Genomic DNA, 15,296 nt, shown 5'->3' on the forward strand with positions numbered 1-15,296 from the left:
AAAACCTACACACATGACAGACGCTTCAGGAAAATCAAAAGGAGTGATCTACAGGGAAATGCAATTTCACATAATAATGTGAAACCCCAAACTGGACGAGCCAGCTCTTTATTGGCTTCTTATACAGTATTTTATGAAAAATTAAAAAAATAATCAGATGCTTGGTCCAACTGCAAAAGCTAACACATAAGCAGAGCTACAGTGACACAATTATGTTTCAGCTTACTATTTCCTATTTTTTCTTAATACATAGACCATAAAAAGTTCCTGCTTGGTAACAGAACAGTACTACTGCATATATTTAAAGATTATTCTCACAAAAAAAAGTTTCATCAGCTTTATCTATCCATTAGTTTCCTGGTGTTATCATAGGCCTTCACTTGCTGTGATTAAAATCAATGACAAGACTCATTGGCTTCAACAGGAGTTAAACGCTCAAAGAATAAGGCAAGGATGAGAACTTCTGAGCAGTCAGGAGTAACGTAATAGGACTGGAATGCACCTTGAGACTTTTATGACTACACATAAGTAACATCCACAAAATCAAGCAATGTTTCACAAGAGGTCCTGAAATAATGATGCAGATACTTACAATGCTATGGAAACTTAATACATGTGAAGCTTGATTAATAGGGAGTGTGGTTTTTTTAAAGCAATACAAATGTGTGATGTTAATTAGGTAACAAGCATGTTCTGAAAACAATATTACCCATAAATAATTGATGTATTATGAAATTGAATAAAATTTTAACTAAACACATTATTAAAACTTAATAAGTATATTTGTGCAAACAAATTTTCTCATTTTACACTAAGCTTCAGAACTCTGCAAACTGCGAGGCATTCATCGTGCTTAACATGGCAGAGAGTTACGATGTATGTCCTCATTATTTTATTTTGTTCAGTCCTCTTCCCATCAGACATGCAAACACTGTCATCACCATTTTTGGCTTCACTTCAACCAGATCATCTGGGAGAGCGTATATACGAGCACCGATTTTTCGAGCAACTGAAATGGCATACCTTGGAAAAGAAGAGAAAATAAATACTGTTATTGTCTTTGCCTCTACTAGTGTGCCAAGATTCACCACCAACAACAGATTTTAATAGCAGGATACGCTCTACAAGAAAATGGATGTTTTTGTGAATAAAGCATATAGTAGCAATTGAATTGACAGATGTTTTGCTACTAGTTATCAAAGCATTTTTGGCAAAAACAATATAGGTTATAGTAGGCTATCAATAAACCAACTGCAATACAGTGGTAGTAGGCCATACCAGCCATGAATTTGAGTTCATATTTTAAATATGCTAGAAAATAGCTCCAGAATATTATAATTTATAATATATTCTATTTGAAACAAATCAACTAATATTACTGTAATCTCTCAACAAATCAGTAAATTATTAATTACACCATCATTAATGAATTTCCTGCACTTCAGGAAAATACAAGGCATTCATTTAAAACTTACTTAGCATTATTCAATTTGTCTTCATAAGAAAGATCTTCTCTCTTGACCATTTCTGGACGAACTGCTTTTGGCGCAATAGCATCTATTAAATCTAGGACAGGTAAACTAGTGCTAATTGATCTGTCCTAAAAGAGAAGACTCAAAAGATTAGTATAAGGAATTTACTTTGATTATTCTGTCTTCACAATGCAAAAAACCCAACAGCACATCTTACATACCTATTGAAAGATAGCAGTGTGTTTTGTTACTTAATTGATGAGGGTTACCCCCCACCACCACCTTTATGAGGTCTAATACTCTTTTCCACAATCAAAATAATATCAACACTGAGTGTGAACCTTATTATTACACAAATGGTTTAAATATATTTATTGAAAGAAACTCCCTCCTTCCCTGATGAAGGATGGGAACTTTCAAGGAAGTCCAAGGACCAAGCTTTCAAGACAACTAAAAGCTATTTACATTCCCCAACTACTTTTATTTTTCTCCTTTTCTTGTAATTGAACTATTTTCTGCAGTAGTTTATGGCTCACAATTTTTCAACTCAGATGGTATTCTGAGCTAGTATGAGCAGTCTTTGTTTTGTATTTAATACACAAGAATTTCTTCAATTCTTAAACCAGCGAGTGCTGTTGCTGCAATCATTTCTTCCCAATTGCTAGGGCAAATAAAGAGCTGATCGTGTCAAACCAACAGTCAGCAGACAGTGCCAGTGAGGCTGGCTCTGTTCCTGCAGGGCTCAGCACACACCACGTCACGTGGCTGCCTTCACCACCAGGTCAGAACTGATTTCTAACTCACTGAAGAAACATAGAGCCTCCACATTAATTATACATTTAAAAATAGTAAATCTTCTTGAAGACATTGAGTGCACAGAATATCTCCCCATGGCCATAATCCAAACCCCACACCTGTGTCATTTTTGTAGTTTGAACTAATGGCAATTCCACAGAAGTTCGCTTTCATAGCCCACAATAAATACGAGGGACCTCTGCTTGCTCTGCTACAGAATCTGCTTGCTGCAGTAACCCCAAAATAGAAAAATTCAGATTGTGACAACGTATATGTGAATGTTATAAAAAATCAGTAGTACAGGTATGCTGAATAATGTTACTTTACATCAGTAGCTCCTTATCTTCATTGGTCTACCATCAGTTGAATTACATTAAAAACACAACCGATGCACCCCCAAAACCACAGGCATACCAAAAGCAAGATGCTGGGACAGATTCTCTTCATACCTCCAACTTACTCATATCACCATTACTATATTTTATGTAGAAATAAGAGAAGCAGCAATCCCTTTTAAGAAGATGAAAACTTAAGTCACCCACTAGAGTAGAAATGAAATATTTTGTTCTATAAAGTTATTTGATATTATTATTTGCCTAATGCTTACCTAATTCAGTATCATAACACAGTGAGCTCTCAAACATTTAACTTCCTAGGTGCTTATGTTCCTCTTGTGAACCACAGACCTAACCTGTTTCAGGGTATACGTTGTGTACAAGAACATTGTGTTTGCATGCAAGTACAACTACTGATCTACCATTTCTAAAGAATGAAATTCACACAGCATGACACACCTGACATACATATGATCCTTTATCAATTTGTTCGTATTTGCTGAATCGGAAAAACTGCTTTGTACAGGTCTGCTGCACATCAGCAGTGCCAATGAAGACATGAGATGTTGCTGGTTAACTTGGGCTTCCTCTCCTGGCTCTGTCATGCCCAAGTACCTCTTTTTGAGCAGCTGTTACTAGAAATGGTGATTCCTCTCCTTCCAACCCCCCCCCGCCCCCCCCAGTACTTCCAAAACTGGTCTTGTACATGTTTGTACAAGTATGAGAGTGCCTATATCAAAAAATATGGGAGATATACGACATGACATGCCTAAACACTGGTAACTTCAGACAGGAGCCCCTTCGCAAGTTTAGCCTTTTTTATTTTTTTTAAGAGTCTCATTGGGGGTGGGGGTGGTGTGTTGTACCTTACAGCAGCAATGATAATTTCTGTTGTTTCTTAATAATAGACTTGTAAAATACCTTTGATGATTCAGACTGTCAGAAGTATTTTCTTACACAATTATGCTAGCTGATGGAAGTGCCACTGTTAAAGCCAAACTGTAAACAGCTCAGGTTAAAAACCCCCAGATCCAATTATATATGGAATGAAGTAAGTAAATTTGATTACCTTGAAACTTGTAATTGAAGTTTTCTTACTTGCTTTTGTAAGTGTCTGATTTACCCACTTAATAATAATTTCATCATTTACTTTTTCCCCTTCTCCAAGGTCTGACAGTACATTCAAAGTATACCTTTAATAAAGACAGTAAGAGCCTGAGTTAAAGTGTGTGGTAGAACTTGACCCTGTTAACAGTATTAAGCTACAAGCACAAGTAAAATATTACTTCAACACAGCAACACCACCAAGCTTAAATGGCTGCCTGCCATCCAAGTCACCTCGAAAACTGAATCACAACAGTCTGAGAATGAGAAACAAGAAGCATTGAGTGTTTTGAGGTCAGTGTAAGAAAATTGACTTGTGGAAAATATATAAAACAATTTTTAATGAAACTAGTTTATAATACATTATTTTCCTGCTCAATGCACTAGCAAGATTTTGATTTTATGATAGTTACATTATTATAGCTGTGATGGCCTAAAAACTTCTCATTTTAAACTTCTGTAACATAAATCATCTCTTCCTATTTATCTATCTTTCTTTTGATTTCACAAATATTTAAATTACTTTCTACTCACGGAAAGATCCATGCGATCAGCATGAATTAACTTATGCTCATTTTACTTGATGCAGGATTTATAATTTTAATCACAGTTTTTAGTATATAGGGGTTTAATTGTCTCTAAATAGATTTGTACACATACACACTATCGTGGTTTCAATCGCTACACAGTATGTAAATCTACAAAAAAATGTATACAAGTTTATCTTGGAGAAGAGGGATATTTAGAGATAGCTCAAGTACTTTCTGGGTGAGCTGAACACTAGCTTTAATTTACCTTAATATACAGAGACACAGAAATACACGTGTGCACAGATATATATATATACACACACATCTATCATATACTGTGCCTAACTTACCTTCTCATCAGCTGCCATACCAAAGCCAAAGTCAGAGTTGGATTACCCTCATTTAGATCGTGTCCAGCAATACCAACCAGTGAGAATTTGGCTTTTGCCTTCCCAAGTTCTACCGCATAATTGCAATTCTCAATCTAAAAGTAAATGTAGTGTGCAAATAATGAAGACACCTTAATATTTCTGTAATACAGACCTATTAATCTATGTGTATTTTGAATTACTTTGGCTTACTTTTACCTATGATGAAATCTGGAGCTAGAGAGAAAGACTTCTAGCCTTTCTACACTGTGATTAAAATAATAGATTTTGCTATAAATGCAAATATGCAATATTCCAATGATAATCTTTTTTCACCCTAGAGAAAAACAAGTTCATTGCCACTGAAGCCAGTGAATTATTACATACTTACATCAAAACTGAATTTGGAAAAATAAATTAAACATATTGTTCTTAGACAGTAATTTTTTTGCCTTTAACATTTCTAGCTTCAGAAAGACCACAAAACTGAGAGCTTGGATTCTGCAAGTACTGTACTAATTCTCCTAGCTGCACATAAAACTGCTCTGTGAGGAAACAGCTCCCAATGTAAGAGTATCAGACAATGTCAGCTGTGTCAGGCCTGAAACTTTTGCTTATATACCCTAATTAGATCCTGAATTAAATACTGCCAAAAGGTGTCCGCATTTAGAAACTACGAGTGATATATGCTATAACTGCTATTTATTCCTTGAGATAATATCTGGAAGATATTTGCCACCCACCTCTTTTTTTTTTTTTTTTTCTGGCTAGGACTGTCTCAGTAGCATGCAAATCTAGACAACCCAGATTACTACAAACAGCGCAATACGAGACAGCGAAAGTGGACTGTATTAGAGTATCTACTCACCTTTTTCATATTACTACCAAGTAACGGATAAGGAGGTTTGTTCACATGGTTCCACTCAACCGGTACACGAGTCATATCATACAATTGGAAAATTATTAAAGCATCAGAGAGGTCACTAAACCAGAGTAAAACAATGTTTTTAAGTACAACAGCTCATATTCACAACAAAATTGTTAAGTACTTAATTACACTTTGAGAAGTCTCTCAAGTTGCTGAAAAATCCTAGTCACATAATTAAAAATTTGTGTTGTTCTATGGAGAAACTGGCCTATATCCTGTTGCTTGATTTCTGTGATTATTTACACTAAATTGTACATTTAATTTCATTATTTTCATAATTCTCAGTGAAGTAAGCACAGCCACTGGTTTTACCAACTTTAAATAATTGCTTTCATAGGGTAGGCATAGATAAAATATCTAGCTAAAAAGTTTTTATTTATTGCTCTCATTTTAGTTTCTTCAGGACTTCCCAAAATGTTAACTACTCATGCTTTATCTGCATCTACAGATGTATCTTGCTGAAGAATAATCAAAACAAATGTACTTGTGAAAAAACAATATTAGGAAAAGCATTACTTCCTATTATTAACTGCATTCTTGATGATCCCCTCCAGCTACTTGCCAAATGAAATTCTCCACATTAAGCTATCTACAGAGGGTATCACTTTATAGAGGTCAGAAAACGGAAACAATGCAACCTAACAGCAAGTATACATGCAAGCAGATGTTCCCACTTGCTCCCTATATCCCATCTTCTATTAATAGGATTTGAATCAACTGCTAGCACAATTTGGAAGTGTATCAGAAGCATATAAAAGCATGCTAGAAAACCCTTTGTTTTAAGGGAATACCACACTATGTAGATTCTTACAGTCTACTCGGCAAACAGTTATCATCTCATTAGTTTAGAGTTATATGACTGTTTTAAAAGGTTTGCAGTCATTTCATCTGTCATGAGAAAAAAACCAACATGCATTATAAACAACAATTAACTTTTTAAAAAATGTAATTCAAAGTTCAAGTGAGTGAGGGGAGAACATCAAAACTTTTCAAGTTTTCCAGTATTTCTAGATCGTAAGTAGAACATCAGTCACACAACACTTAATGAAACTCTACAGACCAGTTTTGAAGTTCCTATCACACTGTGTAGAAACCTGGAAATCACAATTCTAGAAGAAGTACAACTTCCCATTTTTCTTTTCGTCTTTCTTCCCCTGTCATTGAAGGGAAATAATTTTTTTTTAACCAAAAAAAACCCTAAACAAAAGGACAACAACCTTACCTGTATAAATGATTAACGTATGGGCTCACCCCCAGTGAATTCATCCAGTTTCTGAAAGTTCTTTCTTCCTTAGTTTCTCCTATGGTGACAAATGTAATTCTATATAAGTTATTGGAGAAAACACTTTCGCAAGCAGCATTTAAATGGTTTTCATACCCCTTCCCCCCCACGTCCTCCAATGAGTTCATCCTTTCCCCAGTAGCAGTCCCTACTGGCTAGTAAGGTGAAGCAATCCTATGAAATTCAGAGTCCCTCAGTACTGGGCACAAGGCCAGAGACACTACAGGGAGTACTATTAGACTAGATTTTCTGTGTAAATGCAATTTGTTAAAATACAGAAATAAGGAGTTTGTTGGTTATATTCTAGATAATTATTATAAATCATGGAGAAAACTGTGATGATTAAGAATAATTTCCGAAAACAAAAATCTGTGGAAATTATATTCAACAGTATCTTTAAATCCGTTTAAAAAGGTGTATTTTTAATAAAAGTTAGCACTAGCAAAGTTATTGCAATTGCATCGGACTCCCAAAACTACAGCTCCACTTCTCTCCACACAAGTTCGCAGTATTAACTTGTGAAGGTACTGCCCCAAAGCAACAGACCTCCTCTTTTCAGTTTTTAAACACTGGAGACTTAGCAAGGCAGTATTGCATTGGTTAAATTTATGAAGCTATTTATACTGCCAAGGGGGCTAGTTATTCTTGCAGTTTTAACTAGCAACTCTGCTTATTAGAAATGCAGAAAATTCAGTAGGAAATTAAAAAAAAAAAAAGCCCCAAACCACCTTTCACCTTCCTGACATAGATTGTGTTATAGCTCATGTAATCAGGAGTCCTGAACTAACGGTCTTTCTCTATAAAGCTACAGTTTGCAATAATGCATTAATTTTCTATACACATTGCCTAAATTTTAACAATGTATCTGTGGCCAATTGCATGTGTATCAGTACTGCATAAGCTGTTCTCTCTTACATCAAATAAGAGCATTTAAGAAAATATGTAGCCTGAATATGTAACCTCATCACTTTGTTCCCCTGGGCTGATCATCCACAGTTAAGAAAACAGAAAGGACATGGAGGAGGCAGAAAACCTCCCCAAACAACAGAAGAACAGATTTCTCAGGACTGAAACACATAAAAATGTGTGTAAGACTTCTTTGTTTCCTTCATTTGTTCCTTCCTTAGAGGATAACGGTACTGAGTTTGTCTAATGAGGTTTATGTAGCATGAGAAGTCTCATTTCGTAGTGAAGCTCTACATTGACTAGATAACAATAAATGTTTTTGCAAAATAAAGCTACTACATAAACGTGTATTTATCTGTAGAATAAAGAGAAATCCTCTTTAATACTGTTTTTTCATGAAACAGACCGATGTCATAACATCAATTTTTAGATCAGGGTTACAATTTTAAGCTGGGTCTCCTCCCCTTTTATATAAAAGTCTCTGGACTTCAAAAAATATTCATGAAAAAATTAAATTCAGAAATTTCATCTGTAATTGACATTTTCCAACAGAATAATTTTTATTTTAAAAGTTTTGGCCAGCTTACCAGTTACTTTCAAATTATTATGAAATAGATGATGGTCATCCTACTGATATATTCTTATTATAAGTTATGGTCTTTCATATGCAAATCAACCTAGTATTTGTTCCAAATATTTACTTGAAAAAACTATCAAAGAGTCACTGATGAACACATGCTGAAACAGAGAAAAATACTATTCTGCAATGTCTTCAGGCAGTCAACTTTGTTTCACATATTTCTTCCCACAGGAAAGTTTAAAAGACAAAGAATCGTATTTTATCACAAAGTTAAAAATGTCATTTTTTCCACACAGAGATACAATCAAAATACAAGCATGATATATAATTTAAATTTATGAAGAGTAACTTATGAGGTTATAGTATTTTGAAGCAAGTCCTTTCTGCTTTTTTTGTTTTTTTGAAGTTTTTAGGCTTACTGAGCTTTGAGTGAGTTTGCGGTATCTACAACACTGACTGCAGTGTGCTTTTAGGAACACTTGTCCATTGCAAATATGGTAGGTAACAAGATTAAGGAACATTTTACTAAACAAAGTACAGCTACAGAGACGTATACTCAGCAACCGCACTCAGACTGAGAATTTTAAAATGCGTGCTCAACCTTGTTGAAAGAACCCAAAGTAGCCAAGCAGGAGCAAGAGCATGCAAACTGGGCAGCACCCTTTTGGATAGGGGGAATCCAGGAACTCACCCCAGCATACTATATTTAATATGCCACTCAAACAAATCCCTTTATCATGCAACACATAAGCATTCATAAGTTTTCCAGATGGCTGAGAACTGACCAATTTTTTCTCTCTATTCTTTTATTCAAAATATACCTTGTGATCCTATCAGGAGCATATCTTCTGCTGAGTGGTGCAGCAGATAGCCAAAATCATTGGAAAACTGCAGAAAGGGGGCAGAGCTACACAAAAGAGAGAGGAGCAAATTTGGTAGTATCCTTTATATTTATTGCCATCTCTTTCTTTGAGATTATACTGTGGAACTGAGTGGGAAGTAGCCACAGGGATGGGATCAAGAATCCAAAGCGCTCCAGATACATACTATTCTCTGGAAGACAATAGAGCTCAAGATGCAATTTACACCTAGTTCTGCTGGCCTGAGTGGGAGTAGTCAACATTGAAGGCTGCCAGTGGACTAAGCAACAGCAGCAGAGGACATCTACACTGGAGGAAACCTAAGTGGACACAAGTCCTTCCTCTTCCTCCCCCCAAGACCTCAGCTTTCTATGTGACTTAAAGTACAAACTTTGCTGCCTTCCCCAGAAGCAAGAGGTTCCTCGGAGCCAGAGTCACTTAAAGGTTGTGCATTGACTGAGGTCAGGACTCCCCCCTTGATCCCCCACATAATATCAAATGTTCATTTTGCTGTGTCAGTGTGCCTGAGGGATACGCTCTCTGCATACAAGAGCACATCACCAGACTTGTTAAGTATTATCAGAGCAGGTATCTATTTACACAGTGTTTGCTGCCTTAAACCAAAGAGAACAGCCTCATCATACTCTTTGGATGGAACTGTCACTGAAAAGACTGAAATGTATGCAGGAAAATTAAGACTTTCAGAAAGTCCCACTCACCCACACATGCCTAGAGGTTTACATCTTGGTTCATGGAAAGCCCTTACTGGTTAAACCCAAAGAAAGAACTGTATGGATTTGACTTACTGCAAGTCCTGCCCCCATTTTATATGCATCTTGTTAGACCCTGTGAGTCTGTGGGTTTTTTCTTCTTTTACTTATGATGGCATATTAAAGCAGTAGAAAAATACAAGAACAATGCAAAAATCAACCAGAAAAGGACAGAGATGATTAAAACACTAGAAAAAAAATATGCAGAATAAATACTTTCATGGAATACAGAAAAGTACTAAATACAGTACCTACATTAGGAGGGGTCAAATCTGCATTTCATGAAGCAAAATAGGAAAGCATTATAAATTATGAGTCAGATACCAACAGACAATCTATGATGAAACTATAAAGAAATGAATGTATCTTATATCACTATATTGAGAAAACATCAGTAAAACCACAGAATTTTAAAGGAAAATATAAAACAAGTTAGCAGAAAAACACTTATCAACATTGTCTTTTGGCTGAAATAACTATTTTGATGGTTTACATGACACCACAGGAATTATTATTTGGGGGCAAAGGAGAGTCATCTACTTGCCTTTGAACAGATAACATTGGCATGATTATCCATTTCTAAAAATATATACCATAAACAGTAAAGTTAAGTTTGGCCAGTATTTATCGCTACAAAATTGCGATCTAGCATTTAGGTGATCATATCTTCTTACAAACTGTTTTAGCTGAAACTTTGACCTCATCTAACTATTTTAGGCAAGTTCAGAAAGTAGTTAATCTGTTTTTGCCATGCCAATGAAAACTCTTCTAAATTTGACTGATTTTTCAGTATTTTGAATCACACCTGCAACTTCATGTTCAGAACAGGGAAACTGAAACGAACATATTTCACCTCCACACAGCTCCTGTATGTCTATCTAAAAGCATGTATTTCTAACAAAATTACAGCAGAGGAAAAACAGGCCTTTCCATCAGTCTTTTGTCTTGGAGAGCAGGGATTTCAGTGACTAGGGATATCACAGCTGAGAAGGGAAGACTACCTCCTGTGCTCTGATACCTCTACCACAGCTGGCACCCAGCTAAAGCTAGAAGAGCAGGAAGCCTGAAACAGGAGCGGTCTGAGGGATACAAGATTTGTGACACAGGGATGCAGCAGAGCAGACAAATTATGAAAAAAGAGGAGCAAAGGAAGATGGACTCACCTAGATGGAAAGGAAACCTGATAGGAACAGTAAGAGGAAGGCAGGAGTAGGCAGTGCAGAGGAACGTGTAAACATAGCTGATGAATTTTCCCCGAGTGCGGCACCCCTGATTCTCACCATTCCTTTGAGATCAGTGAACAACTGTGAAATACACTGTGGCAGGAGCCATTTCATTATCCTAGATTAGCTGGTCCACAGAAAGGGTGACAGCCAAAGATTGCTGCCAATTATTCCTTTATCTCTAACTTTAAGAATCTGAAATGTACAGTTAAAATCCAAACTTGCTGATATGCTAGGATCTATATAGGCTGCTGATGCAATAGATAAATCTATAGATTGGTGATACAAAAGCCTTTTTGTTTAATGTTTCCTGTTTTAAAAAGCAACAAACTAATACACATACACACACATATCTTATAAGCACAATATGTGAAAAGTACTTTAAAAGACTATTAAAGCTGCATAGTATAGCATTGCAAATTAGGGAAAGCTAGAATTTGTGCATCAGCTAAAATATAAACTGTATGGAAAGAAGCACAGGAAACTAGAATGGGAGTAAGAGAAGAGTTTTTGCTCCTGCAAATGAATGGAATGATAGAAGGTTATTCAAGAATAGCCTTTGCTCAGGCTAACACAAGTGAACAATATTCACAGTAAGAGGGACTTCTACTTAAGGCTTATATTGAAAGCTAGTGAGAAAGCTTTGTGTTAACACATGCACTATCACACAGGGATACTCTATCACAGCCTAGAAGGAATACTGAAATAGAAATCACTAATATTCTTGCCTCCTGTATGCTTAGTAAGTTGAGTACCTTCTAATAAATTGAGATCGTAAGATGAATTGTCAGGCTTGTGTAGGGCTGGATATGTGTTAAAGAGATTTGCAACAAAAGCCAAATTGAGTTTAGGGTTGCCTGCAACCACATCAGCTGGAGTTACGAACTCTCTGCAGCCCAATTTATCTGCCTGTTGGAGCATGTATTCAGCTCTCCTCAAGTCATTTTTATCCTAAAAGAAAAAAAAAAAAAACGTAACAAACACTAACATGTTTCCACTCTTTACTAAATCTTCAGTTTGGAAAAATCTTTAAGTGACACATATTAATTCCCCCCTCATTCCCCAAATGTTTGAGCTAGCCGTTACAGCCCGTAACTCCCCTCTTCCTTCCACTTTCTTTCCGTGGCTGCCAGTGCGGCATTCCTCATGAATCCCTGCAACAGCAGTAGCAGCCAGACATGCAGTGCTTTTATTTCTGTTTCCAGGCTGTTGACTCCCACACTGCATGTTCTGCTACATGTGCCCAGGGTTCACCATCACTGCTTTAAACTGACATTCTCAAACATAGTAATGACAGATGATGCCTAAAACCCTCAGCACGAATATGAATGCTTCAGAACGGGATTTCCTTTTAATATTTTTGTCTCTGAATCATCTTAAGTTGGTAACCTATGTGTTATTTTGTTTTGTCTTTATTAATCTACATAGAATAAACCAGCGTTGAAAACTATGTGGTATATACTTTTTGCCTCTAATCTTCACAACAATAAGAATTACTATTTATAGGGAAAAGAGTTAGTAATTTAATTACTATTATAATTGAATAACAGTCAGTAATTCAGTGTTGCTACACTCAACCAGAAACTTGCTCTAAAACAAGTTGTTATGTGTTATTGATACTGTTTTATAACCCATTATAGAACATTATCATAGGAACTGTAGGAAATTACATGGAAAAAAGTAACTACTATCCTTCCCACCCCCATCCCCCCAACCCCAAAACAAAAGCAAACAAACAAAACAGAGCTCTCCTCATGGAGTTTGAGAGAACAAAAGCTTGTAAGCAAACAATTTTGCATATGGGTTTTCAATATTATAATGAATAACAAGATTCTATTTAAGATTCTGACTGATATATAGAAATCTCTATCTCAGGCAGGCAGCTCAGTATCGAATGCATTCTCCGAATAATCCTTCCAATAAGCATTATGTAGGAGCCTAGAAAAAAAATGTTTTCACATATACCTAGGCTGCTTTTAGACCCTCTATCCTTTTACAGCTTAAAGGTTGATGGATGCCAAACTTAGCTTTCCTTCTGGTTATTGGAAGGGCTTACATGTTATTTCGGAATGCTGTTTGGTTTGAGGAAGGATCACAAGGTTTGCGAAGTCTACTATTTTCCTCGTCTGAATCGCAGAAGGGCAGACCTGAGCAGGATATTATAACATTCATCTTAGAGGACCAAAGTGAAAACAGAAACCAGTTAGAGACTACTCCAAGTAAAACACAGCTCCAAATTTTACACTGCAGGATGCAAATTCAGTTCCAGCAGCACTCTGGAACTTTACTTGTGTTTTTATTCATCTAAGCTTTTGTGACATTGAGCAACCTGACTGAGCTTTTGTATGTTTTACAAAACAAAAGAGGATTCTGGGACAGCCTTGTACATAGAGATCTCTGAAAATTCCAGTCCATTTTTACATTTCTGGATACTTACATGAAATCCTGAAAAGTCAACTTTAATGGGCGATTCATCAAGGCCATCTCCTTTGGGTGCAATCTGATTTAACAGATGGTAGTATGCTCTTGAATCCTAAAACAAGCAGTATATTTTTTTTTTAAAGAAAAAGCAAATATGTAGCCTTTCATAGCCATTTATTGCTCTTATAATCCAACACAAAAGTCTAAATATTTTTTACTTGCAGAGGAAAGGAATGTCTGCTAATTATTCTGGATGATGTTAGTTAAATTTATTCTGCTGGATATGAACTAGATGGGTGTAATTAAAATATTTAAGGCAAATTTATTTAAGTTACCCACAAAACCCAATCTCAATATGGACCTCTATTTTTAGTGTTGGTATTTTATTTCTTCACTATCATTTTCAAACAGACTGTTTTATAAAAAATTCTCTTTCTTAATCAATGAGGCAATTGGAGTTCAAAATTGAGAGCAAAGTGGCACTTTTAGGATCAATCTATAGTGACAAAAAAAATACTTATTTGATGCAGTTTCCAGTATGGTACTGGGTTTTTCACCACTAAGACACCAGGAAAATAAAATAAAAACCTGCTAGTTTTAGATTAATACTTCTCTTAAATAGCATGTAGTATTTTTACCACAGTAGCAGTTTTCATGTAAAACCCTAGTTAAAGGTTTGCTTCAATAATAGCCTTTTGATGGCATTTGAAAAGATACAACTAGCCATTAATGACATGGGTTTCTTACTACCTTAGGGAATCTTCCTCCTTTGCTTTTAGTTTTAAGAAGTTGGGGTTTTCTCTCTTCAACTGGACTTATTACAGTACTCTGCATACCTTATGCAGAACAACTGAAGAAGAGGGAAGAATTACGCATGTCTGACACCTGCCCTGAGTGACCAGTTTGCGTTTCAGTCCCCTTGTCAGTAAACAGGCACACCAGCAAAGCACAGTGACTGAGGGGGGCTGCTCTCTGCGTGGATGAAGAAGCACTAGCTACTCCAGACAGCCGCCTGAGTAACAGTTCTTTCCTCAAGAGGTTTCCTACTCTTCTGTAGAATGCTAGGTATGAAGAGCAATCACTATTAGCAAATATGCACCAGGAGGGGACGTAAAGCCACACACTCCTCCTTTAAAACAACAAAGGAAAGAAAAGAGAGGTTGCTGCAGACCCAGGAGCAGGAAAGGACAGGCAGAAAAAAGGTAAATAATAAGGTAGTCCAAATTGTCCTAAACAACTCTAATAAAAATCTGAGAACATCAGAACTTCCATGAATATGAGCTTGTTGGAAACGTTTCCTTTGTTCTGTGACATCGTAATACATGGCACGAGCACTGAGTAGGATATAAGATATTAAAATAATGCTCTGTGTGTTGAAAAACACAGGATGAACATATAGCTAGAAAAAGCAGATGACTACTATTTTCCTAAATACTTCTGATGAAACTCATTTATTTCTATGGACCCTGTGTTTAAATACCATTATGTTCCATTACCAGCGCAAGTAACTACATACCTTAATGTCTTGGCTGAAGTTACTGATTTTCTGCCACCGTGCATTGGCCAGATGGTAGTTCACCCAGCGTAGCAAAAGCTCTTCTGGGGAAAGCTTCATTAACTGATCTAGTTCTTCCCCTTCATTTAGCAAGGTGATAAGAGCTAAAAGAAAGTTTGAAAGAAAGCCAAAATCACTGCTATTGTGGTCTCCATTAGTTCCAAATT

At 36.2% G+C, this 15,296-nt stretch overlaps 1 protein-coding gene across 8 annotated transcripts in view; it reads right to left on the reverse strand.

The window, feature by feature from the left end:
- Window positions 1-79: 79 nt before the first annotated feature.
- The window catches only part of PLS1 (plastin 1), a 48,350-nt gene continuing 33,133 nt past the window's right edge, over window positions 80-15,296 (reverse strand). For 7 of the 8 annotated variants that reach the window (XM_080409589.1, XM_080409590.1, XM_080409585.1 and 4 more), the window contains 10 exons: window positions 15,091-15,233; window positions 13,591-13,686; window positions 11,909-12,104; window positions 10,182-10,202; window positions 6,755-6,833; window positions 5,473-5,587; window positions 4,587-4,720; window positions 3,672-3,795; window positions 1,476-1,600; window positions 80-1,023 (listed from right to left, as the gene is read on the reverse strand). In XM_080409589.1, the coding sequence (XP_080265715.1) occupies window positions 888-1,023; window positions 1,476-1,600; window positions 3,672-3,795; window positions 4,587-4,720; window positions 5,473-5,587; window positions 6,755-6,833; window positions 10,182-10,202; window positions 11,909-12,104; window positions 13,591-13,686; window positions 15,091-15,233 (1,169 nt within the window). In that variant the 3' untranslated portion in view covers window positions 80-887. The remainder of the gene's footprint in view (window positions 1,024-1,475; window positions 1,601-3,671; window positions 3,796-4,586; window positions 4,721-5,472; window positions 5,588-6,754; window positions 6,834-10,181; window positions 10,203-11,908; window positions 12,105-13,590; window positions 13,687-15,090; window positions 15,234-15,296) is intronic. The other variant, XM_080409591.1, reaches the window with a different exon arrangement.

The sequence above is a fragment of the Falco punctatus genome (genome assembly GCF_963210335.1).
Source record: "Falco punctatus genome assembly, chromosome: 13".
NCBI classification, from domain to species: domain Eukaryota; kingdom Metazoa; phylum Chordata; class Aves; order Falconiformes; family Falconidae; genus Falco; species Falco punctatus.